Raw genomic sequence first — 25,370 nt, forward strand, 5'->3', positions numbered from 1 at the left:
GCAGTGATTAAAAGGTTTCCCATTTGTGTGTCCTGCAGAAGCCCGGCTGCGACTCCATCTTGGGTTCGACGCAGCGGGAAGATGCCTGCATGGTGTGTGGAGGGCACAACACCACCTGTCTGCTCCACAAGAGTGTGTACCAGAGCAGCGGGCTGGAGGCAGGTAGGACACACACACACATGCCTGCACACACACGCCTTCTTACCACTCGCCATCATGCCTTTCTGTCTCAGGAATTCGGTGAAGTGGTTTCAGAAAGCCGGTGTAAGGATAATTCTTGCTTCTAGTCTTCCTTTCACACCCAACAGCTATTAGTCATTCAGGCTTATTTAGCAGAGTGTGATTACCCGACTGAGTGAATATTAACCATGGAAACAGCTTTGCAACACAAAGGTGATTGGCTGCTTTCCCAGAAGGGCTCCAGCTAATGGCAGATTTAAAATGACTGTGGTTAAGATTTCAGGGAGGAGGAGCAGAAAAATCTCCCAGCAGTTCTGGCTTATTGCCACCGAAACATTTTTACCTCCACTGGCACCTGCAGGTTCATAGATAATATAGGGTCTGACTGCATGCAGTGGAGAAAACTAAATGTTTTTCTTCCCTTGTATCCATCTGCAACAAGCTTTGTACAGGAAATAATAACAGCTTCAGGCAAATACTGACGAGTGATTGGAGTGTTATCTTTTACAAGCTGAACGCTGTAAATGTTGTAGCGCCTTGTAAACCGAGAGAAATCATTGTCAACATGACGACATTGTGTGATGATTATGTATTAACTTATTACAATATTAGGATTATTTTTCTTTTTTAAGTCGCAGTGATAAGAACCTGCAGGGTTTTGCATCTAGAAGCTGCATACGTTTTAGGTTTTTGGGGATATTTAGAACGGTGTCATCTGCATAGAAGTGATTGTCTTTGCTTAACTGAGTCATGTTGATGCGTTTGTGAAGAATCAGAGGCAAAAATATTCCAACTTTCATTCTGTAGCTAAGTTTCTACAAACACCATTATCTGCTGGTATGTTTTTATTAACTTCACATTTGTCCCAACAGCCTCAAGTTTATTAAATCTGGTTAATGTTTAGATCATCCATCAGTTTGCAACTATAGGAAAATAATTTCTTCTCTATTCCAGAAGCAAACAGGGATTTGAGAAGCTGCCAGTGGACGTCCTAAATTTACTAAAGCAATTAATAAACAGTTAAACCAAATATTAATATGAAGGTGCATAAAAATTTGGTTTTAGGCATATAGAAGGGTCAACAGTATAGAAATGACTGTTTGTCTGTAAACATATAACTGGTAAGATTTAGTCACACATGATGTTTGCGATGCTTCAATGGCAAAAATATAAAAAGTCAAAGTTAAATGTTTCACAGAAGCGTTTAACTTCCAGATCTGGGAAGCACAAACAGGAGCCGTATCTTGTTAAAATGATAAAGCTTGTCATCATAATGAAGCATTACTTCTGCTTCAGTTTTTGTGAATTACTAAAGCTTGTGCTTTGATTTGCCAGGCGGGCCGTTTGGATACAACGAAGTGACGATGATCCCGGCTGGAGCCACTCACATCCGAGTCACCGACAACAGCAGGAATTATCTGGGTAAGAGATATCTCTGCTCCCTTCACGCGCTTTAAAACTTATTATTACATCTGTTCCCCAGAGACCGGCGAGCGGCTCACTGTCCGTCTGCTTTCTGCACCAGGCTGCTTCTTTCCGAGTAACATAATCGCTAAGGTTATCTATTCTCATCGCTGTGTTGGCGACGCAAATAAAACAGACCCAGAATGGCACACGCTGTGGTTTGGTAGGGATGCAGAGCAGGTGGAGGTGCCTGTTTTCATCTGCTGCTATGGAAACCACCTTAAATAACCACAGGATCATTTGCTCCTCTGTCACCCTGAAATCTTTAACAGTTTAGCCTGAAAAATCCATCATCAGAAGCATTTGAATCGGTTTGTACGAATACTCAGTAACTCCATTCACTGTTATTGATCGCACAGCGCTGCAGAACGGTCGATCCCAGTTTGTGATCAACGGAAACTGGAAGATCAGCGTTCCCGGTGAGTACAGCGTAGCTGGGACCAAGCTGCTGTACCGGCGCTCTGCAGACACCTGGGAGAGCTTCGAGGTGCCAGGACCGACCCAGGAAGACCTGCATCTGATGGTTAGAGCTGTTTCACTAAGCAAGGCATTAGTAAACATAAAAATCAGGGATGCACTGATTTATCGGTACCAATTTTCTTAATTTTAGGAGATCAGTGAGATTTAGATTCACTGATAATGAAGCCGATCTTATCTACCTCAGCAAAGGTATTTGGTGTGAAAATAAAAACACTGTTAAACCAAACTACAGAACATAAACAGTTAACGGATTAAATGTAACTATAACTATTATTATTAATAACAGTATTTATTTCTTAGGTAATTTACTTAATTCTGAATGAAACAGCTCTATATTCTTGCTAACAATAGAACAGAAAATACAATGTAAGAAAAAAATAGCCCTTGTTGTCCCTTTGTGGGGAAGTTCAGGATTATCAGCAGTGAAGTAACAGGAAGAATGGAAGCGTGCCGATTCACACGAAGCTAAAATATAAATACAATAAGACTCTGTACACCAGGAACAAATTTACAACATCACAAAAAAACTGCTTATTCCTTGAAGCTGGCATATTCAGATTAAAAACAATTACTGTCATAATTATTGGTTTGCTGTTTGGTTTCACTGATTGGTTGGTTGGTTGGTTGGTTGGTTGGTTGGTTGGTTAGCATCATCTGCTGAAGTATCAGGTCCCATAAAGCGCCACCAGAACAAAGAGCTGATTTTATCCGGGGGATTACAGCAGGCTTATGGGAATTAAGGAGAATCTGTGGTGAGCAGCAGGTTTAAAACTCCAAAGTTAGCGTAAAGTTTAGTCTGCTTAATTCTAGAACAATGAAAGCGCTGAGCTTCCTTCTTCTCTCATCTCCCTGCTGGTTTTTGTGAAATTTAACACACCAGTTTAGCTCAAAACCGTCAGTTTCTCCCATTTGTTGTGGTTTTTATAAACACAAAACGGAGGTCAGCTATACCAGCATTTATAAACTATACAGTTGATATTAAGACATTTGTTTGCAGATGATTTGAAGAGAGAAAGCCATTTCCATGCACCGCTGTCCTCTATGGAAACCATTACTGGAATTGTTTTGGAGGAAAAAAATCATACAAATGCGAACAACATTAAAGCCGCAGTAACTTTTATGAAAAATTTTTTTTTCTTTTACATATTTGTTAAAACTGTCACTGTAGTAACAGTTTGGTATGAGACAAATAATCTCTGAAAAAATCTAACTCTACCTTCCCCCAGTGCTAAACAGAAATAACCAATCAGAGCTTGGAGGTGGGTCTTAGTGCTGTCAATCATTCCTGTGTGCGTGCTGCTCATGATACAGCTTTTCCTCGTTTCTGCTCAGGCTAGTTAGCGTAGCCACAGATGATGGCGCATAACCAGTTTTCTTGTAATAGTAAGTTGTTTTTCTGGCAATAGCACATTTAGCAGCATGTTCACAGGATTGATTAACAGCGCTAAGATCCTCCTGCTGGCTCTGATTGGTTGTTTCTGGTCAGGAGCGATGTATTTCTTTATCTTCGCTGAGTCTTTTCACAGATTATCTGTCTCATACTGTCACAACATAGCGACAGTTTTAACAAATATGTAAAAATATATTTTTTATAAAAGTTACATAATTAAACCCTTTAATTTGAATCCCTTTCAATCCATTATACGAAACCAGAAACACCAATGTAAACACTACCAAAGATCTAAGCTCTTAAGAAAAAGTTATTGGTTAGTTGTTTGGTTGGTTAACTAATATATTTACTAACTAGTAACTGATTTGTTGATTGTTTTTTTTTTTAAACATAATTCTGTTTTCTTGTGTCCAGGTTCTGGCGACAGACAGAAACCCAGGAATCGAGTACGAGTACTGGCTTCCACCGGACCGGTACGCCCTGCACCACGGCAGGAGGAGCCCTCTGCGACAGGCTCACCACACAGCCAGCTACTTCCCCAGAGGCCAACCCACCACTCCAACCACGACCTCTGCCACGACCTCCAGAGCACCGCCCAACACCGCCCGGAAACCCCACTGGTGTGAGTTAAGATAAAGACATGCATGCTCTCACTAAAGTAGAAAAAATGTATAAAAAACTGAAAAATAAGAATAAGATACGATACAGTGAGGGCAAATTTACAAATTAAAAAAGTATTTTACAGTTATTAAAAAGGTATTTTCTAAAGAAATGTGCAGAGATGTAATTTAAAGCTGACCTACTATGCAAAATTCAGGTTTTGCATGTCTTTATACTTCAATTTGGGCCTTTACTGCTTCAAAACACAACCCAGCTGCTTAAACAAACCATCTGACTGATTTTTGGTGTCTGGAAAATGAGATGTTTCAAAAACTTTCCGTCACAAATCAGTATGTACTGCCCCTCAACTAGCAACCCCAGTGAAACCTAGCCCGTTAGCTAGCAACCCAAGCTAAGTTCCAGCATGTTTGGTCAGTTGGTTTTACCAATGTATGTTCTGAACAATGGCTGCTGGAAAAGACAAGTGTTTTGTTCTTAACCTGCCATCTAGAAACCACTTGCTTCATTCTTATTGGTTGTGCAGGAGGCTCCATTTTTGCTTTTCAAAGTTGTATGCTTGTATAATTGTACATCTGTTTGCAGCCATTTTCTTTATTCTTATCTAAAAGCACAACAATGTATTTTTACATGGGCTAAGGACCACAGCTGCCAGCAGATAGATGAGATCCACAGATTTTCAAGGCCACCACTAGAAACACTTGAAACGGCAAAATATAACAGTTAAAAGACCAAATGTACCTGAATGTGCATTAACACGGACCACGGAAACTGTTGTAGCGCTACAACAGAAGCTAACATCCAGAAATCTGCCTTATTTCCACTGGCTGTTGGGGTTACAACCAATCAGCACTAAGGAAAATGAATTCCGCTCCTGGATTGGCTGCTTTGCAAACGCCAGTGCCCAGTAGCATTGCACCAAACTTCCCAGGCTGCATGTTATGATACTTCAGCAATGCTCTATGTAAAAAGCTATGAATTGGCAAATTTTACGCAAATAATTTGTGGTTAAGTTCCACAGAAAAACACTTTTCTTTTCCAGCAGCCATTGTACAGCGCATACAGCAGTAAAACCAACTGACCAAATGGGCTAGAGCTCCACTTGGGTTGCTAGGTAACGGATTAATCTTTGCTGGGGTTGCTAGGTAACGGGGACAGCGCCTGCTGATTTCTGACATTAAATGTTGCATGTTTTTCAATCGGCTCATTTTTCAGACACCACAGAGCATCAACTTGTAGTCAAACATCGACTGGGTGCTTGTTTTTTTAAGCGCTTGTGTTGTTTTTAGAGGCAGTTGAGACCCAAATTGAAGTATAAAAACTTGCAAAATGTGAATTTTGACTAATACATCCCTCTGTAAGAGCCATTCTTTGATGTCCACAGAGCAACTTTCGGCTCCGGAGCTGCAGGTTGATCTTTCTGAGAGGAAACCACAGAGCCAAGATTAAATTGGTTCCAATTATTGTAATTGCACAAATTAGAGCGAGCCCATTTGGGTTCAGTGAGTGAAAACATCTGTGGTGATTCACCTTTGCCCCGCTGCTGATCGGCACGCTGACCTCCCTGATTCAGAGGAACACAGCTGCTTTATCTGCACTAAATGTGGATTACAAACACGTTGTTCACCTCCCTAATGTTCCTGAACCACATGGAAATCTGCTCCCAATCCAAAGACTTTCTATCCATCCGATGAGGCCATGAATCTAAGTAGCTTCTTGGAAAATCCTTTTCAGCTGGTGGATCCCAGCCAAACTGAACCCATCTCAAAATGTTGCCAGAAAACGTAGAAAAAGGTGAGACTGGGGGCGGATTTATGATGTTGGATGGTGCAGTCGTCCTACAGTATAACTCTGAGTTGAGAAAGCTCTGCGAATCCCTAAAAACAATCAACACTAACAGCTTTTCATTTTAAATGTTTCTGAAATGCCCATGTCTTCTTCAGTAATACTTTTCTTTTGTTCTTTATTTCTTGCTTAAAAACATCTGCAGTTAAACTCTGTTTTCAAAACGTGTCCGGCCATATTAGCTTGTGACGCCGCTGTCATAAAACCTGCCAGTTGGATAAATTCCCTCTGCTGCTGCTCCTTAAAACATGTTATTTCAGGACAGTCCATATATTTTATGAATTCTCCACAGATGAATTACTTTTATTTATTATGTGTTCTTTCTGTATTGACCATTTATATCTGTGCAGAATGGTTCACAGCGACACAAAAACAAAAGTATTTCTATTTGTCCTACAGAACTTCAGACGTTATATTGGGATTTCTTGTGAAAGACCAAAAAAAAAAACATATTAACAAAGTGGAAGGAAAATATAAAATTTGTAACATTTTTCATGTCAACAACAAAACACTTGTCTTTTCCAGCAGCCATTGTACAGCGCATGTAGCAGTAAAACCAGCTGACCAAAGTGCTGATGTTCTTGGGTTGCTAGGTAACGGCCTTATCTTTGCTGAGGTTGCTAGGTAACGGGGCAGTGCCTGCTGATTTGTGAAGTTACATTCCGGACTCGGAGGTTTTTGAATCGATTCATTTTCCAAAAACCAATGGATAGAAAAAAGTTGGGTGTTTTTTTTAAGCGCTTTCATTGTTTTTAGAAGCAGCTGAGATCCAAATGGAAGAATTAAAACCTATATAAAGTATAAGAAATTTTTGCTCCTTTGTTACCTAAAATTCCAGTAAATTCCATTAGTATTAGTCTGTGACAAACTTTAAGAAGATCTGCAGTCTGTAGTTCACACAAAACTGTTTGTTTTCTGTCTTCCAGTTTTAAATGATCTAAATCCTCACCGTCACCCGGCTCCCGGCCGCCACCCGCAGCGTCCTCAGCAGCCAATCAGCCGCCTGGAGCGCGAGGAAAGCCACAGAAACCTCCTTCCTCAGGCTCCACCTGGAAGTACGAGCACCGCTTCCACAGCAGCTCTTCAAAATGTTCTGCAGAAGCTCCTATGAAGCTCAGACATGGGCTACACAGTGTAAAGCTACACAGTCAAAAATGAACAATATTTGGGTTATTCAGCCTGTCATAAGAGAAGAAAACATCATTTTAACCAGGGGATTTATTTTAAATGTCAGCTTCAAACTAAATATTTTTCTCCAAAGTCAAAATTTAGTCAGGATACTAAATAGTTAGCTACAAACCAAATAGTTATTTTTAGTTTTAGCTTGTTTGTAGTTTGCAAACCAACTAAATTAAGTAAACTAAATATTTAGTTTGTTAGCTAAATTTTTAGTCAGAAGCTAAATGTTTAGCCAGCAAACTAAATATCCAGCTTCAAACAAATATTTGGCTATCAAGCTAAATGTCTAGCTTCTATTAAATATTTTGTTAGCAAGATAAATATTTATTTGAAGCAAAAGATTTTGCTCAAAGCTGGATATGTAGCTTGCTAGCTAAATATATTTGTCTGAAAACAAAACATTGTTTTCTGTCTTCCAGTTTTAAATATTAATTAGCAAATATTTAGTTTGCTAATTAAATATTTAGTTTGATACGGCAACACTTATAAATTAATCAATAACATGGTGATAATATGACTTTGAAAAATGAATCCCCATTTTTTCCTTATTACAGACTAAATAAGACAAATTATAGCTGTTGATTTTTACTGTGTAACTTTATAAACAATATCCCACATCAAACACTCAAATGCAGTTAAAGAAAGGAAATACTGATGTAACCTTTCATTGTAGACATGTTAGTTTATGAATGTTCAGGCAAACAGCCCTGAAGATATTTTTATCAACGTTCCTTATGGCCTTCTGACTTTCTAACTTTACTTCTTCTTGGTTTATTCTTTAGAGAATTGTGGAAAATGTCAGAGAGTTAAAGGACGAAGGGAACGCCAGAGACAGTATTGCAAAAAGGACTTTGGTAAGGACTTTTGGTTTGGAGTTTATGAATTATTTAAAACATTTCTCAGTAAAAACATCAGACAGATGATTCCTTCAGTAAGAAAAGCCTTAAAAACATTTAGAGGCAACAGCTTCGTTTGGTTAATGGAACAGAAAAGTGAAAAGATTTCTTTCCAAGTTCAGTTCCGTGTTTAAGCACCGAAATTAAAAATAAGTCCTCAGTTTATTTAGATGCTAAAAGTTCCTCTAACTGACATCCATCAGCTGTTCTCTTTCGGTAAGATACTGACTGAGGCAGCTACTCCACACAACCCCACTCTGTATGAACGGAACTATCCAATAGAAGTCGCCGTTTCTTGTTTATTTCTGTGGCAGTGTTTCGTGGCAGAGTTCTGGGGAAGCTGTACCGGGGCGAGGAGACGCGCTACGACGTCCAGATCATCCACACGTACCGAAACCGCTTCCGGCTGGAGCACCGCGAGTTCCTGTGGGTCCCGAACCTGTGCGACTGCCCCGACCTGCAGCCGGGGAAGCAGTACGTCCTGATGGTGCGGCGCCACATCAACTACGAGCGCACGCTGAACCGCATCCTGCTGGAGGAGGACAGCTACGTGGTTCCGTACCGACCCAGAGAGGACGAGCTGCTGCGGCCGCTCCAGAGGCTCTGCAGCAACAGAGGGACGAAAAGTCCTGCAGAAATAGACGAGGCGGTGTGAGGCTGCGAGCGCAGACTGATGCGTCATATTTCATGTGTGAACTTTAAAACTGAAGACCTGTTGAGCATCACTGGAGCAGGAAACGGGAACTTTTCAGGTTTTAGTCTGAAATCTGCAGGGCCGGTCCAAAGCAATGCGAGTTGAGGGCTGATTGGGGCCCGCACACCACCAGGGGCTGCCAAGAGCACCAAGATAGCATCATTAAAAATATATATATTTAAAATAATACAAACTAAATTTTATTACATGTGGGAAAAAAATTGTTTTGGTTAATATCGTCCTATTTTCTGCTGCCTCTGTTGGGGACATATAAAGTTAAGTTTGTCAACTTGTTTGCTGTAAATTTAGTGTTTGTCAGCTGGAGTTTCTTTCAAATAGTTAAAATTTAAGACACACCTAAATACACTGCAAAAACAAAAAAATCTTACCAAGTATTTTTGATTTAGTTTCTTGTGCAAATATCTTAGAACACTTGAAATAAAACAAAACTAACTTTTCGGCAACATATCGGGGATTGTTTTAAGTCAATAATGCCTTAATATCGATGAAAAACTACTTGTTCCACTGGCTGATTGTTTCATTTGTAAAATGGGAAAAAAGTAAAATAATCTGCCAGTGGTACTCAAACTTTTTCATCAATATTAAAGAATTATTCACTGGCTGAAAAGTTAGTTTTGTTTTATTCCAAGTGTACTAAGATATTTGCACAGAAACTAGACAAAAATTACTTGATAAGATTTTGTGTTTTGCAGTGTACAACTATGCATTTCAAAGTCCATGTAATTTTTTAGTTTGCTGCTCCTGTAAGGTTCAAATCAACAGCCATAGTGACACCATTATGATGTAAGCTAACTACAAATGATGCTAATGTTAGCAGCACAGGAGTAAAGAATCATCTGATGTTGACATGTAGGTACGGGCCCTTCCCAAATGAAAAATCTGTTTAGGACCCTGAAAAGTCTTGGACCGGCCCTGGAAATCTGACACATTCTGAATGCAGAGAACGAACGCCATGGTTATTTAAGAGACTATTTAAAGCACTTTAGGTGGGTGCGACGCGACGCCCACCTTAAACAAAAACCAAAGAGCAGGACGGTTGTGACTGAAAACAACCTTTTTCTCACCAGTGTTTTTCCACAGCAACCTCTTAGTTTCCGTTCTTTACAGTATTTGTCTCGTTATCCACTTTTAGATCCAGCTGCAATTAATTTCACTGAGTTTCCTTCCTGTGACACATTACAGATGTTTTTTTTTCTCACTTTTTCTGCAGCAAATATTTGTAGAAGTTGCAGCAGTAAATAAGAATAAGTCTGGACGTTTTAGACAGTTTTTACAATCCAGCATTTTTTGGCTAATTCAAACCAAACAACAGATTTAAGATTCATGGAAAAGGTTTCTGCTGACATTCAAGAGGCTGGAGATACTTTAATATGGCAGAAATGCACTTTGTTCCACTCTGATGGATGTTAGTTTGCAAACTGATCTCACTTTTAAAAAGGCTAACGAGACCCAGATGACGTCCACTCGCCCTCTTCGGGCTTCTATTGATATATTTGTGGAATGATTATAAAGAATTAAGCTGCCATTACTTTAAAAAAAATGAACTTGTGCAGAAATTAGATTTTATTGCAGTTTTTTGTAATCCCACACAGGCTCAGCTGCGCCTTGTCCTGGCTGGTGCCAGCGGTTATAAAATGTCTTTTAATTTGACGAGGTGAGACGTTTTAACTTCAGGTTAACAATCACAATTGAGTGTACTTGATTTTTATTTTCTTTGCAGCATAAAACTGATGGAAAAGTTCAATTCAAACAGTTAAGCTGCTGGGGGGAAAAAAAGCAAGGATCCAAGAAGATGCAAAACACCAAAAAATCCAGATTGAAATCTGCAGCTGCATAAATGGAGAAACTAAATATCTTTATTTCACTTAGAACAAAATATTTCCCCCACATTTTAAGTGAAATAATCTACCAGTTAATCAATTTTAAGGAATTATTGACAGAAAAATTCTTGTTGTAAACATTCAACGTTCATGATGATGTCAGATATGGACTGTTAATAACCTCTCATTGTAACTGAGTTTTCTCTTTAAGAATCAGGAAAGTGACCTGGGAGTTTCTCAAGAAAATAACTTTCATTGCACCTTATTAAGGTTCTTTATGAAAGCAAACAGATTCATTTATTGCATCTTTTACCAAAGATTTCACTAATTCTCAACTCGACTTCCTTTTTCCAACAGATTTCATCTCAAACATTCCTCATTGAGAGAATGATTGTCTAAAAGACTGAATCCATTAATCCTGATTTTTACAGTGTAACCAGAGGAACCTGCAGTTAAAACTTTTTCTGGCCTTAAGAGTTTCCATCATTGCTTCATTTTTTTTACATGTTCAAGAAAGGCGACGAAACAGGAAACAACCATTTAGTGAAATGTGAGCGTGACTTGTTGTGGCTGCAGCAGCGCTGGCTGCAGCAGCGCTGCTGCAGCAGCGCAGTGCGACTCGTTCTGGAACAGTTCTGTTAAAAAAAAAGTGTATAATTGAAGAGATTTACCACAAATTAAAATTTCTGGTACACAATGTATTTTTGTATGAATCTGAACACATTATTTCTACGTCACTTATGTAACGGTGTTCATACTGTATTTTGCTTATTTGTGATATTATTTTATGCAGTAATATTTTCTGTGTTGCATTGAATAAGTTGAGCTATGTAATGTTTGACATGAGATATATATTTAATTATACAGTATTTTTAATGTGTGGCACTGATTAGCTGCAGTTTTAATCAGATAATTAATTAATTATCTTAAATTGGGGTGTAACGTTGGGCCTTGTTTTATAGATCTGTAGCATCTTAAAACAGTTCTAAGTGTTCCTTTCTCTGCATTACTATGTTACTGAAATAGCAAAAACAAATATTGAGTGCCAATGTATATATTTTTTCAGAAAATCCAACATGTGTTAATGTTCTTGTGTTGTAAATTTGAGATTTTGGACCTGCAGCATAACTCCCACCAGCAAATCAGAGACAACAATCATAAGAAAACATTTTATTTACAAAAATGCTTTGCATCTACAACAAATAAAAGACTAAAATCAACCTATATGATTCCTGCTTAGCAGCAGTAAAATAAAAAAGTCATTGCAGACATTCGGTTCAGTTTCCTTTCAGGAACGGAGAAATGATGGAAACCTGTTGACTGTAACTTCTGTGTGAACGTTTCTATGAAGAAGCTGTTTCTGCTTTGCTAATAAGACAAATTCAGGAGGCAAAACAACAAAAGTGTAATCTACCTCTGGAGCTCATTTTTATTTCTTAAAAAACTGTTTTTCAATTCATTCTGTTCATAAAGTTTTTCATTTACAGTTGTAAAAATATATGTAAACACGAAGTTTTCCCGTCTGTATAATGAATAAACTGAAATATACACTATAAAGCAATATTAACGCAAACATGACTTTTATTTTACCGTTTCTTTCATTGTACGTTTCCGTTTAGCTGCCTCTCTGTCGATCGGGTAAATCTCTGAAGCTTTTACTAAATGCAGGCCAGCGATGCTGGACATTTTAAGGTTTCATTTAAAAATATGAGCTTTCTTTGGCTTAAAGTCAAAGATGTTGGAAAACTTTATGTTTTTGACCAGGAGCTGCATGAATGAATTTGTATTCAGTTTCTATTCAAAAGCTGAAATTTCTGATGGGAATTTATTGTATGAGGGGAAAAAAGTCGCAGGTTATGCGTCGTCCATATCCTGCAATTGATCATGAAAATTTGAATAAAAGCATAAAAATAAATGTGTCTAGATCTTTAACGGTTCTGGAAAACATAAACAGTTTCAGCGTAAGGGCTGGGCGATGAATTGATTTTATCAATTAATTGAATATTTGTTTTTTTTAGATTTAATTGAATTTTTCAGCACGTCCATTTCTACAACTCTACAGTCAGGCTAAGATGTTTTTCTTTTTTCATTACAATTACAAGAATACAGTTGCAGTAATACAAGAATAAAGTCAAATGACAATAAAGTCGAAATAATATTAGAATAAACATTTTATATTACCAGAAAAAAGTTGTAATATTAGGAGATTGAGTTATTTTATAAGAACTCTGACACAAATAAAAACAGCAAGTTTTTTCTCCTTAAAGTCACTTTTTTCAAATAATTTTAAGATATTTTCTAGTAAAATTGCATCTTTATTCTCCTAATATTTTAACTGTTTTCTAGTAATTAATCAGAAATGATTGTAGCCCGGCCTAGATATTCCATCGTACAGCTCAAAGAAGAGATGATTGAAATAAAATCTACTTTCTTAAAATGTTTTCTGTCCTGTGAAATTTCTTTTTCAGAAAATAATGTGATAAAAAAAAATTTAAATTGAAAAGTGGATCTGGTATAAAAAAAATTGAGATTTTAATTTTAAGCCGAGTCGCTCAGCCTGATGTTAGTGTTGACATCATCGATCATTTTCGATTGAAGCGCAGTCTTCCACCAGAGTGACGGGATTTCCAAATGAAGCAGCTTATCCTCACAATATCCTGCACAGGTTCCAGTTCTCACATTTTTAAAAACTCTTTCTCTGCTGTCTTTCTCGTTTAAAAGCTCATTACGTTTGATGCAGTGACATCTAGTGACAAAAACTGGGATTGCAACAGTCATACCACAGTAAAAAGAAGCGCACACGTCCCAAAATTGTCCAGAAACGGTTTGCTGGAATGCAAAGTGGATACAAACAGAAACACGTTGTTGTATTTACTGATGATGTCTTAACAGATGTCTTAATGTAAGGGACTAAAAATACATTTCTGATGACTGTGAAGTGTGTGGCATGAGGTGGAATGAGTTTTCACAAGATTTCTACATTATCAGATGATCAGAGGACAAAAAGGCTGAATAAAATCGGCTCAGTGTCAGAGTTTCTTCCTCGGCTGTCATGTTACAGCAAACAGACACTGCCTGTCTAAATATTGGAAAACATGATCATAAAAAAGTACTATCACATTTCAACAGTAAAGATATAAAACGTGCACATTTTTTCAGATCCTTAATGTCATTCCCGAGAAATACACTGCAAAAAAAACAACTAAATCTTACTAAGCATTTTTGTCTACTTTCTACTGCAAATATCTCAGTACACTTACACTAACTTACAAGTAACTTTTCAGCAAGATATAGGACTTTGCTATAAGTTAATAATTTCATATTATTGATGAAAAAAAACTAGTTGTATTCTCAGAAGCTATTTTTCCCTGTTCTTAGTGAACTAGCAGTCTTTCATCAATATTACATTTAGTTATTAACTTTAAACAAGCTCCTATTTTTGTCTTATTTCAAGAGTTCTAAGATATTTTCACTAGAAAGTAAACAAAAATACTTGGTAAGATTTTGTGTTTTTTCAGTGTACGGTCCTTTCCTCCGGCTCCCTTTGGCAATTCATTCTGCGAGTTTGAAAGTCACAATCACGTCCCTGATTGTGGTTGAGTGTAGCTCCGGTCCCTCTGGCCCGGCGCTCGGCTCTCACTCTCACTCTGTGAGTCTTTGACCCCAGCAGCCCCCAGAGCGCCGCGGCCGACCCGCCTCGCTCCGCCCTTGTACGGCCACGTTGGGGCGTCGCTGACGGTGTCACACGCTGACGCTGACGTGGCGGCAGGACGCGGAGCGGCGTTTGATGCGGGAGCGGCGCGGCCTGGACTCGTTCTGGCAGCTGCACAGCGGGCCCAGCAGCAGCCACAGGTAGAGGATGACGCACGCCCAACAGGACGACATCTTCACCCAGAAGGTGGACCAGCAGCCGTGGGTGAAGGTGGTCTCCAACACCGCCGACTCGTAGCTGCAAGAGAACGCCAATATTCAGAATAGGAAGTCATGACACAATCAGGTTAAAGGCGACCTGTTTTACTTTCTTGAACAGGTAAAGATATAAACGATATAAAACATGTTCATGCCTTTTTTGGACAAAATCATTCTGAGATTATTTTGACATTATTTTGAGCTCCTTTCAGAATGAGCAGTTTTAGTACAACAGTGTACTAGGGCCACTGTAAATTGAAAATGAAATGGAGTAAACTTCTGCCAAAAAGCTCAGAAATTCTGAGACTAATTATTGAAATTTGCTAGAAAAAAATTTGGAAATCTCTGAGCTCTAAAAGTGGAAAATTTGAAAGAAAGAAATCTAAAATTTTCAGATTGATAGCAGAAATTCTCTTGAAAACAAGAAAACGTCTGAGCTCTGAACGTTTAAATTTAGCTAGAAAAACATTTTGAGTTCAACCTCAGAAATTTTCTAGAAATTACATTTAAAGTTCTGAGCTCAATGAGTCGAAAATTTGTGAGAACATTTTTTTTGAGATTTTTAGATTAACATCAGACATTTTCTACAAAAAAAAGAAATTTCTGAGTTTGAAAAGTCAAACATTTACGAGAAAAAACCCTCAAATTTTGAGAAGAATCTGAGAAATTTTCTACAGAAAACTTGGAAACTTATAAGGTTGAAAGGTCCCACATTTTCGACTTTTGGAAATTTCCAAATTCAAAAATTTTTACACTTTTTGAGTTCAGACAAGTTCTGAGTTTCGTCTAGAAGATTTCTGAATTGGATCTCAAATTTCTTTTGGAGGAAATTTACTCTTATTTTTTTTCTTCTATTTATGGTGGTTCTAAAATGTTGTTGTATTTTTAGAGTGTCCTGTCAATTTAAGTCCAAATAAATTGCTGCTGGCTGCGCCCCTAACTCAACACTTACGCCTACATGAGAACATTTCTGCAAACAGATGTACAATTATACAACCATACATGTTTGAAAAGCATAAGTTGAGCCTCCTGCACAACCAACAAGAATGCAGCAAGTGGTTTCTGGATGGTGAGTCAACAACAAAACACCTGTCTTTTCCAGCAGCCATTATACAGCGCATACAGCAGATAAGCCAGCTGACCAAAAGTGCTGGAGCTCAGCTTGAGTTACAGGTTGCAGGGCAGCTGGTTTCTGACGTTACATTTGGGAGGTTTTGAAAAAAAGCATTAACTTATTGTCAAGAAATGTTTCTTCTTGGTGCTTGGACTGTTTTTAGAAGCAGTTGATACACAAATGGAAGTAAGAAAACATGCAAAGTGTGACTTTGTGCACAACACGACCCCTTTAAAAACAAACGGCTCCCTGTCTTACCTGAACCAGTTAGTGAGGGTCATCATGACATACAGCGATGCCAAGAAGAAGACGAAATGGAAGAAGAAGTAGCTGTACGCCACCCGCTGCGTCTCATTATGAATAACCTTCTGACAGCCTTTGTTGTCATCATCAACCACAAACTCATCTTCAACTGGAAAAAAAAGACGAAAATATCAAAATTGTAAAACTTGAAAACTTGAAACTGCATTAAATCTAATCATTGAATATGTTTTAAATGTGACCTAATGGTGCAACAGCTTAGATTCTGGCTGAAACAAAGACACGGTGAAACCTCAGGCTGTTAGCATTAAAGGCTGATTTCACACATTTTTCAACAAAATATGAATCGATGTTTATGAATCTGTATCTCAATAATAGAGTTTTTTAATGAGCAGCTTGACAGGTTCACTAGAGACCAGATCAGAAATGGATCAAACACATTTCATGTTTGCAAATATTCGGCGTGAAAACGGTTGTTGGTCATTCATCAGTTTTTTTGTTTTTGAAGCTTTTCTCTGTTTGTACTCAACTTAATCAGGTAAGTAAATTATCTGCCTTACAAACAAAATGTTTAGTTAGCAAGTTAAACAGTTTGCTGGAAAACTAAATATTTAATTATCAAGCTAAGTATTTAGCATATTTAGCATATTTGTACTATAAATATGTAAATACTGTAATGGTTCACTAGAGGGACCCAGAAAATCAGCCACGACACAGGAGTGAGCAGAAAACTCTGATATTTATTAAAAGGCAGCTTAAACCGGGCACGCAGGATCGTCCGCTGCAGCACTGGCTTGGCGATCAGTAACTGAAGTGATCGGCTGAGGAACCAGGAGGAGCGCGGATGCTGCGCTGACGCAGAGCTCGGCAGGAAGTGCCTGGGGAGGGAAGCGCTGATGCAGGGCAGCGTACAACTAGTTAGGCAGCAGAAGAACCAAATCCAGATCCGAATCCTTAGTCAGACGGGCCGAGGTCATGCACGATCGGGGCTAAGGGTAGAATCCGTGGGAGTGGGCGAGAGCGGTGTAACTGAAACAGGCGTGGGTCGAGATCCAGAAGGGCGATAGTAACAGTCCGACAAGGGCAAGGCAAAAGGGGCAGGTCCGAGGAACAAAGCGTGGTCGTGGCTATGAGGGCGAGGAAGAAGTGCTGGAAAACTACTAGCTGAAAGCGTTCGATAATCTGGCAGCGTGGTTGCGACTGAGAGAGGCTTAAGAAGGGAGACAATCAGGAAGCAACGCAGGTGCGAGGAATAACGGAAATGAGGGGCGTGACTAGGATTGGCTCAAACAGAAAACAGTACAATGTGAACATCACAAATACAAACAATATATTTTGTTTGTATTTACTATACAAACAAAATATGTTATTAGCAGGCTAAATATTTGTTATACAAAACTATGTATTTTATAACCAAACTAAAAATTTAGTTAGAAAGCTAAACATTTGCCTAGTAAGCTAAATATTTAGTTGGAAAGGTAAGTATTTGGCATATGTTTTATTACGAAGTTAAATATTTAGTCTAAATAAGAACTAAATATTCAGTCAACAAGCTAAATATTTAGACTGTGACATTTATAAATGAATTAGTTTTTTTCTCTTATGACCCAAATTTTTGCTGTTAGTTTTTGACTGTGTAACTTTACAAACGGCAGCTGAGAGTTAATTATAATTATTATAATTAAACTAAAACTGCCTCGGGGTTTTAGTTCCATTGAGGACGACAGTAAATCCGACCTGCTTCTTCCTCTGGGCAGCAGAAGCAACACGTCGCTTTCTGGAACTCATAACGATAAACTTTGATCATCCAGAACGGACCAAACACCTCGGCCAGATACGAAGCTTCATTACTGCAAAAAATACAAATTTAAAAATTAAATGAAATAATAATTATGTGACAAGGAAAACTCAGATGTTCTCTGAGGCGTAAAGTTTGGACTCACCAGGCAAACAGAACGCAGCAGTACATGATGGCGGCGCCGATGATGGCCACAGCGTTGCCCTCGTTCTTCACTCCATCTTGCCCCACACTGGGGTAACAGACGGTCATGTTCATGCCCTGGTACACCACTGACACACAGAACAACAACACAGCAGGGTTAAGTGCAGGGATGTTCAAACTGCGGCCCGAGGGCCATTTACGGCCCTCTGAAAGATTCCGCGCGGCCCCCTTGATTCTAGACTGGAATAAATCTGGTATGCAAGTGAAGGTGGTTGCTGCCTTTTCCATCCTTTAGGGAAATATTTTTTACAGACAAATTACATTAAAAAAATGAGGTACAAAAATAGATTTCCAATAATTAACAATGTTTTTACTTTCGTTTAAGCTTTAGAGAAACAAGAACCAAAGATTTCGACACACTTTTACTCAAATCTACAAATAATAACACAATCAATCCCAAAATGCTTGAAACTGTTGGGGTATAAAACCTTTTTATGTTTTGCATCGACAAGGATGTTTTCAACAAAAAATCTGACTGTGCTATTGATTTAAATCCAATTTTACATTTAGTTTATTATAGAGCAAATAAAATTTAAAAAGGCAGAAAAAATAGTTTTATGTTACTATTTATGTTGTGGTGACTTCCTGAAGGAAGAGCAGGAGTTTCTTAAAGAGACGGAGGCGTTAAATTTCTTTTAAGTCATGTATGATGTATGTAGCATTTTTATAACAGCTGAAGGTAAAATAATTACTGTATGTGCTACAAAATGACACAATGGAGCTGGAAAACATAATCATTTTTGTGGCTCTGAAGTGCCTTCAACTTAATAATTTCGTCTATCATGGCAAAAAGTTTGGACACCCTGGTTTAGCAGGAAAAAGGCTGTAAGATGGTAGCAATAGCAAATGTGTTTTTTATCTTAACTTAATTGAGGAGCAGACGAACTGCAGCACAGGGTGGCTTTATCGATTCGTTCTCCGTTTAATTCGGGTGAAATTCCTTTCTTTCTTGTAAAAGGGGCCTCAGCTGTAGCTTCCCCGTCACACACGCCCTCTGACACTCGTAAACATGCTTACACACACACACACACACACACGCACCCACACACACGGTCGGGCACAACCCAAACTCACAAATACTCCGACACTAAAATCCAGAGATCCCATTGAGTTTCACAGATTCCCCAGGGAAACGAGAAACGTAGCTAACACCAAATGTTTGTTCAAAATTCAATCTTTGCCTGATTTTCAGTCGAGCATCAATAATTGGGGCCTGCCATGCAAAGCAATGGCAGGAACCTATTGCTATTGTCGGAGAAAGTGTTTCTTTATTGGGGCCTGCCATGCAAAGCAATGGCAGGAACCTATTGCTATTCTCCCAAGAAAAGTTTCTTTATTATTATTATTATAATTCTTTATTTTTCATCCGTAACCGTTAATGCGGCTCATACCGCTGCGTGCACACCTACAAAAGAGGTATCAAAACCTGCAGAAAATTCACGCCATTCCAGCTATTACTTTTGGTGGGATTCGGGATGAACATGGCGACATAATTCGCAAAAAACTACGAAAAAAACCCCATTATAAGTCAATGGGGAAAATCCATTGAAAACCCTAATACCCTACTGGCTAAAACAGAGAATTGTCTCCCCCAGCTGGCTCAAATGAAGTATTGTAAGTCTGAAAAGCGAAAAGAGCAAGTATGAAAAAAAAAAGATTGTGCCTTGGATATACTGGATTAAACAAAACTTTAAATTTGATTGGTAAACATCCAACAGGTAGATGTGAGTGTGGTATGGATATGGAAACAGTAGAACATGTAATAATTAATTGTGGAAAATATAAAGCAAGTACAATAAATTAGGAAATATGATATAGAGACATTTAAACTTAATAAGATATTAATTAAACACAAAATAAATAAAGCGGTTATTACATGTTTGAAGGTAACAGGATTATATGTAAGACTTTAGATTGGGGAGCGGTTAACTGAAACGTGGGGCGTGCTAACCCCCTGCGCCACCACAGCACGCCCCATGAATATTTATGTTATTTCATAAAATTTCTTAAGAAAACTAAACTGATAGAAAGGATTTAGTGTTTTTTTTTTTTAAGTTGCGCCCTGATCCACACTCCATACCAGTAGGTGGCGGTAATGCACACCATTAAGTTGCTTGCCAACCGCCATTAAAAACAAAAAGAAGAAGAAGAGCTTTCTGCTTCCGACTGCTTGGTTAAGGTAAGTATTATTAGAACTGCTTACAGTTGTTAAATGTAATGTGTTCTTTAAGAAATGTGATCGATTTTAAAAGTTTGACTGCTGTGGGATATTTTGTTGTGGCTCTGATAGCGTAGCTGCTAGCTTGATGGAACCACAATTTGTTCACATGTTAGCACTTTGCTAACTGGCTTTCGTGAAACCTGTTAGGCTACAAAATCTCTGTTAACATCAATCTGATCAGCTGAAATAAGGCAATTTTGTTTTACCTCAACCTAGAGCTATTGTGACTTGCAGAAATTGCCACAAATAACCGGAACTAGCATATTAAGCTACTTCACTGAATCAGTTGCTTCGGATACAGATACTCTCAGCTGCCGTCTTGTGCCGACAGTGAAAAACAGCAGAACTACATAATATTAGCTTGGTATGATGTAAATTATAATTTTTGTTTGAATTACATAAAATATCTTCATGATCTGAGTTTTTTTTCGTTATGCTTGGCCTATCAATAATTTCAAATAATAAAACATAAAATATCTGGGTTTATTTTGTTCATCCGAACCAGAACCTCCAGGTTCTCCGTTGTAGAGTTTTACTGAAAATCAGCGGAGAAATATCTGTAGCGCAGCAGCTGCGGTACAGTCTGCCCACTAGAGTAGAACTGAACCGAACCAAACATGAACGTATTTCATCGCCTAACGAAAGACAAGGAAGCAAAGAGATTTCGGCTAAAGAAATCTGAACTTGATTACATTGCAGCATCCTTTAGCGTCGATGCCAATTTGTAGCGTGACGACGCCGGGCACAAACCAGACGGGCGCGCCTTGGCAGGCCCCGGCTAAATTTCTTCAGAAATTTTGTTTTTCTAGTTGGGGCCTGCCATGCAAATGGCAGGAACCTATTACTATTGTCGGAGAGAAGTGTCTCTTTATTTATTTTTCTTCCGTAACCGTTAATGCGGCTCATACCGCTGGGTGCACACCTACAAATGAGGTATCAAAACGTGCAGAAAATTCACGCCATGATTGCTATTACTTTTGGTGGGATTTGGGCTTAACGTGGCGACATAATTCGCAAAAAACTACGAAAAAAATCCCATTATAAGTCAATGGGAAAAATCCTAGAAATACCCTATTTTACCCTATTTTTGAGGATTTTCTGTGTCGTCACAAATTCACCTAGAAATGCCATTCAAATTTCATTTTGTAGATACGTCTGTGATCTCTTCGAAAGTGAAGACGGCTCGTCGATACCAGTTACGGTTTGTCCACAATTTGCCTCTAAGCGACCCAAAGTTTCTCATTTTTCTTCAAATTAGAGTGACAGCAGACCTCGGTTCATATCTGGGCACAACATTTCTTTCTCTCATCGCTGTAAATGCTCTGAGTGAGGTACAGATATGAATCTCGGGACTATCGCAGAAGACACATTGAACTGTCATACGCTTAAAACGCTTTTCGAATATGTATTACGGTTCCCGAACAAGAAGGATTTGTTTCCAATGCTTTTTTTCAGTAAAGTGTGTTTGCTCAAACACACTTGTGTGTTTGAGCGCTCAGAGCTCAGAGCTCACACCTGCTGAGACCATTATTTGCCATAGCAACGGATCTCAAGAGGCTATTGGCTGCTGGTTAGGACTACGAATACGCATCACTGTAGTTCTATCTATAGTGGAATACTCAGTTGAAACAGAGGAGGACTGAACTGGCCTTTAGAACTGCTATGGGCTGTATATAACTGATTTAACTCAGTAACTGTTACACATGGGATTAGTTTGGAACTTTAAAATTAAGCATACTGAAAATTTCAAAATAAAAGCCTTGAATATTTTACATGACGTAATTGCTCTTTTTGGCCGTATATGACTTTTTCATCCAAAGCACTGTTACACATGGGATTAGTTCGGAACTTTCAAATGGAGCATAATAATAATTTCAAAATAAAAGCCTTGAATATTTTTACATCAACTACTTTTGTTTTGAGCATTATATAACTGATTTAACCCAATGACTATTACACATGGGATTAGTTTGGCCCTTTAAAATGAAGCATACTGAAAATTTCAAAATAAAAGCCTTGAATATTTTTACATCATGTAATTGCTCTTTTTGGCCGTATATGACTTTTTCATCCAAAGCACTGTTACACATGGGATTAGTTCGGAACTTTAAAATGGAGCATAATAATAATTTCAAATTAAAAGCCTTGAATATTGTTACATCAACTACTTGTGTTTTGAGCATTATATAACTGATTTTATCCAATGACTGTTATTCATGGGATTAGGTTGGCCCATTGAAATGAAGCATACTGAAAATTTCAAAATAAAAGCCTTGAATATTTTTACATCATGTAATTGCTCTTTTTTGGCTTTATTTGACTTTTTCATCCAAAGCACTGTTACACATGGTATTAGTTCAGAACTTTAAAATGAAGCGTAATGAAAATTTCAAAATAAAAGCCTTGAATATTTTTAAATCAGGTAATTGCTGTTTTTGGCTTTATGTGACTTTTTCATCCAAAGCACTGTTACACATGGTATTAGTTTGGCCCTTTGAAATGAAGCATACTGAAAATGTCAAAATAAAAGCCTTGAATATTTTTACATGACGTAATTGCTCTTTTTGGCTTTATTTGACTTTTTCATCCAAAGCACTGTTACACGTGGTATTAGTTCGGAACTTTAAAATGAAGCATACTGAAAATTTCAAAATAAAAGCCTTGAATATTTTTACATGACGTAATTGCTCTTTTTGGCTTTATTTGACTTTTTCATCCAAAGCACTGTTACACATGGAATTAGTTTGTCCCTTTGAAATGAAGCATACTGAAAATTTCAAAATAAAAGCCTTGAAGATTTTTACATGACGTAATTGCTCTTTTTGGCTTTATTTGACTTTTTCATCCAAAGCACTCTTACACGTGGTATTAGTTCAGAACTTTAAAATGAAGCATACTGAAAATTTCAAAATAAAAGCCTTGAATATTTTTACATCAGCTACTTGCGTTTTGAGCATTATATAACTATTTTAACCCAAGGACTATTACGCATGGGATTAGTTTGGCCCTTTGAAATGAAGTTTAACAAAACTTCCAAAATAAAAGCCTCGACAACATTTTAAATCGTACCGAACGGTGCGCGTCCGCCTCGCTCGACGTTCTTGCGGTTCTCCGCGTGCCGCTGATCGCGTCGCGGCGTCCTTTGGCGTCGACGCCGATTTCTGGCGCGACGACGCCGGGCCCATGCCCCCCGGGCGCGCCTCGGCAGGCCCCGGCTAAATTTCTTCCGAAATTTTCTAGTTGGGGCCTGCCATGCAAAGCAATGGCAGGAACCTATTACTATTGTCGGAGAGAAGCGTCTCTTTAATATTATTGGGGCCTGCCATGCAAAGCAATGGCAGGAACCTATTACTATTGTCGGAGAGAAGCGTCTCTTTAAGTATTATTCTTTATTTTTCTTCCGTAACCGTTAATGCGGCTCATACCGCTGGGTGCACACCTACAAATGAGGTATCAAAACGTGCAGAAAATTCACGCCATTGGAGCTATTATTTTTGGTGGGATTTGGGCTTAACGTGGCGACATAATTCGCAAAAAACTGCGAAAAAAACCCCATTATAACTCAATGGGAAAAATCCTAGAAATACCCTATTTTTGAGGATTTGCTGTGTCGTCACAAATTCACCTAGAAATGCCATTCAAATTTCATTTTGTAGATACGTCTGTGATCTCTTCGAAAGTGAAGACGGCTCGTCGATACCAGTTACGGTTTGTCCACAATTTGCCTCTAAGCGACCCAAAGTTTCTCATTTTTGCTCAAGTTAGAGTGCGTTTCTGGCTGCTTAGAGTGAGAGATGAAGACAACTTTTTCAACCCAAATCATTTTTGAAATCGCCATCACGCCCACAAATATCGCACGATTAGTATCAAAATCGGTCCTGACATTGATACGCCTGTCTGCTCCGGTAAAATGTTTTCGAAATTTATCTAGACCGTACGGTTTTCTGTCACGGTGCTTCAGAGCAAAGTCATGCGACAGGATTTTCTGAGGCTGTCTGAGGCTCTCTCCCATGTATTTGAATAGAATTTCCGATCTGGGCACAACATTTCTTTCTCTCATCGCTGTAAATGTTCTGAGTGAGGTACAGATATGAATCTCGGGACTATCGCAGAAGACACATTGAACTGTCATACGCTGCAAACGCTTTTCGAATATGTATTACGGTTCCCGAACAAGAAGGATTTGTTTCCAATGCTTTTTTGTCAGTAAAATGTGTTTGCTCAAACACACTTGTGTGTTTGAGAGCTCAGAGCTCACAGTTCACACCTGCTGAGACCATTATTTGCCATAGCAACGGAACTCAAGAGGCTATTGGCTGCTGATTTGGACTACGAATACGCATCACTGTAGTTCTATCTATCCTCAGTTGAAACAGATCAGGACTGAGAACTGGCCTTTAGAACTACCTGCTGCTTTGGGCTGTATATAACTGATTTAACTCAGTAACTGTTACACATGAAATTAGTTTGGAACTTTAAAATGGAGCATAATAATAATTTCAAAATAAAAGCCTTGAATATTTTACATGACGTAATTGCTCTTTTTGGCCGTATATGACTTTTTCATCCGAAGCAATGTTACACATGGGATTAGTTTGGAACTTTAAAATGGAGAATAATAATTTCAAAATAAAAGCCTTGAATATTTTTACATCAGGTAATTGCTGTTTTTGGCTTTATTTGACGTTTTCATCCAAAGCACTGTTACACATGGGATTAGTTTGGAACTTTAAAATGGAGCATAATAATAATTTCAAAATAAAAGCCTTGAATAGTTTTACATCAGGTAATTGCTGTTTTTGGCTTTATTTGACGTTTTCATCCAAAGCACTGTTACACATGGGATTACTTTGGAACTTTAAAATGGAGAATAATAATAATTTCAAAATAAAAGCCTTGAATATTTTTACATCAGGTAATTGCTTTTTTTGGCCGTATATGACTTTTTCATCCAAAGCAATGTTACACATGGGATTAGTTTGGAACTTTAAAATGGAGAATAATAATTTCAAAATAAAAGCCTTGAATATTTTTACATCAGGTAATTGCTGTTTTTGGCTTTATTTGACGTTTTCATCCAAAGCACTGTTACACATGGGATTAGTTTGGAACTTTAAAATGGAGCATAATAATAATTTCAAAATAAAAGCCTTGAATATTTTTACATCAGGTAATTGCTGTTTTTGGCTTTATATGACTTTTTCATCCAAAGCACTGTTACACATGGGATTAGTTTGGAACTTTAAAATGGAGCATAATAATAATTTCAAAATAAA

At 38.2% G+C, this 25,370-nt stretch overlaps 2 protein-coding genes across 3 annotated transcripts in view; one reads left to right on the forward strand and one right to left on the reverse strand.

Annotated features, from left to right (window-relative positions):
* adamtsl5 (ADAMTS like 5) overlaps positions 1-9,151 on the forward strand; it is a 34,499-nt gene extending 25,348 nt beyond the window's left edge. The window contains exons 7-13 of the mRNA XM_023332576.1: positions 39-162; positions 1,516-1,602; positions 2,004-2,167; positions 3,929-4,136; positions 6,904-7,032; positions 7,939-8,010; positions 8,367-9,151. Coding sequence (XP_023188344.1) covers positions 39-162; positions 1,516-1,602; positions 2,004-2,167; positions 3,929-4,136; positions 6,904-7,032; positions 7,939-8,010; positions 8,367-8,707 — 1,125 coding nt within the window. The 3' untranslated portion in view covers positions 8,708-9,151. The remainder of the gene's footprint in view (positions 1-38; positions 163-1,515; positions 1,603-2,003; positions 2,168-3,928; positions 4,137-6,903; positions 7,033-7,938; positions 8,011-8,366) is intronic.
* Positions 9,152-13,059: 3,908 nt separating this feature from the next.
* Positions 13,060-25,370, reverse strand: part of serinc4 (serine incorporator 4) — a 101,340-nt gene continuing 89,029 nt past the window's right edge. For both annotated transcript variants that reach the window (XM_023332580.1, XM_005808118.3), the window contains exons 8-11: positions 17,815-17,941; positions 17,609-17,721; positions 15,869-16,022; positions 13,060-14,536 (exon numbers count right to left, since the gene is read on the reverse strand). In XM_023332580.1, the coding sequence (XP_023188348.1) occupies positions 14,329-14,536; positions 15,869-16,022; positions 17,609-17,721; positions 17,815-17,941 (602 nt within the window). In that variant the 3' untranslated portion in view covers positions 13,060-14,328. The remainder of the gene's footprint in view (positions 14,537-15,868; positions 16,023-17,608; positions 17,722-17,814; positions 17,942-25,370) is intronic.

This window comes from Xiphophorus maculatus, chromosome 4, assembly GCF_002775205.1.
Source record: "Xiphophorus maculatus strain JP 163 A chromosome 4, X_maculatus-5.0-male, whole genome shotgun sequence".
Lineage (NCBI taxonomy): Eukaryota > Metazoa > Chordata > Actinopteri > Cyprinodontiformes > Poeciliidae > Xiphophorus > Xiphophorus maculatus.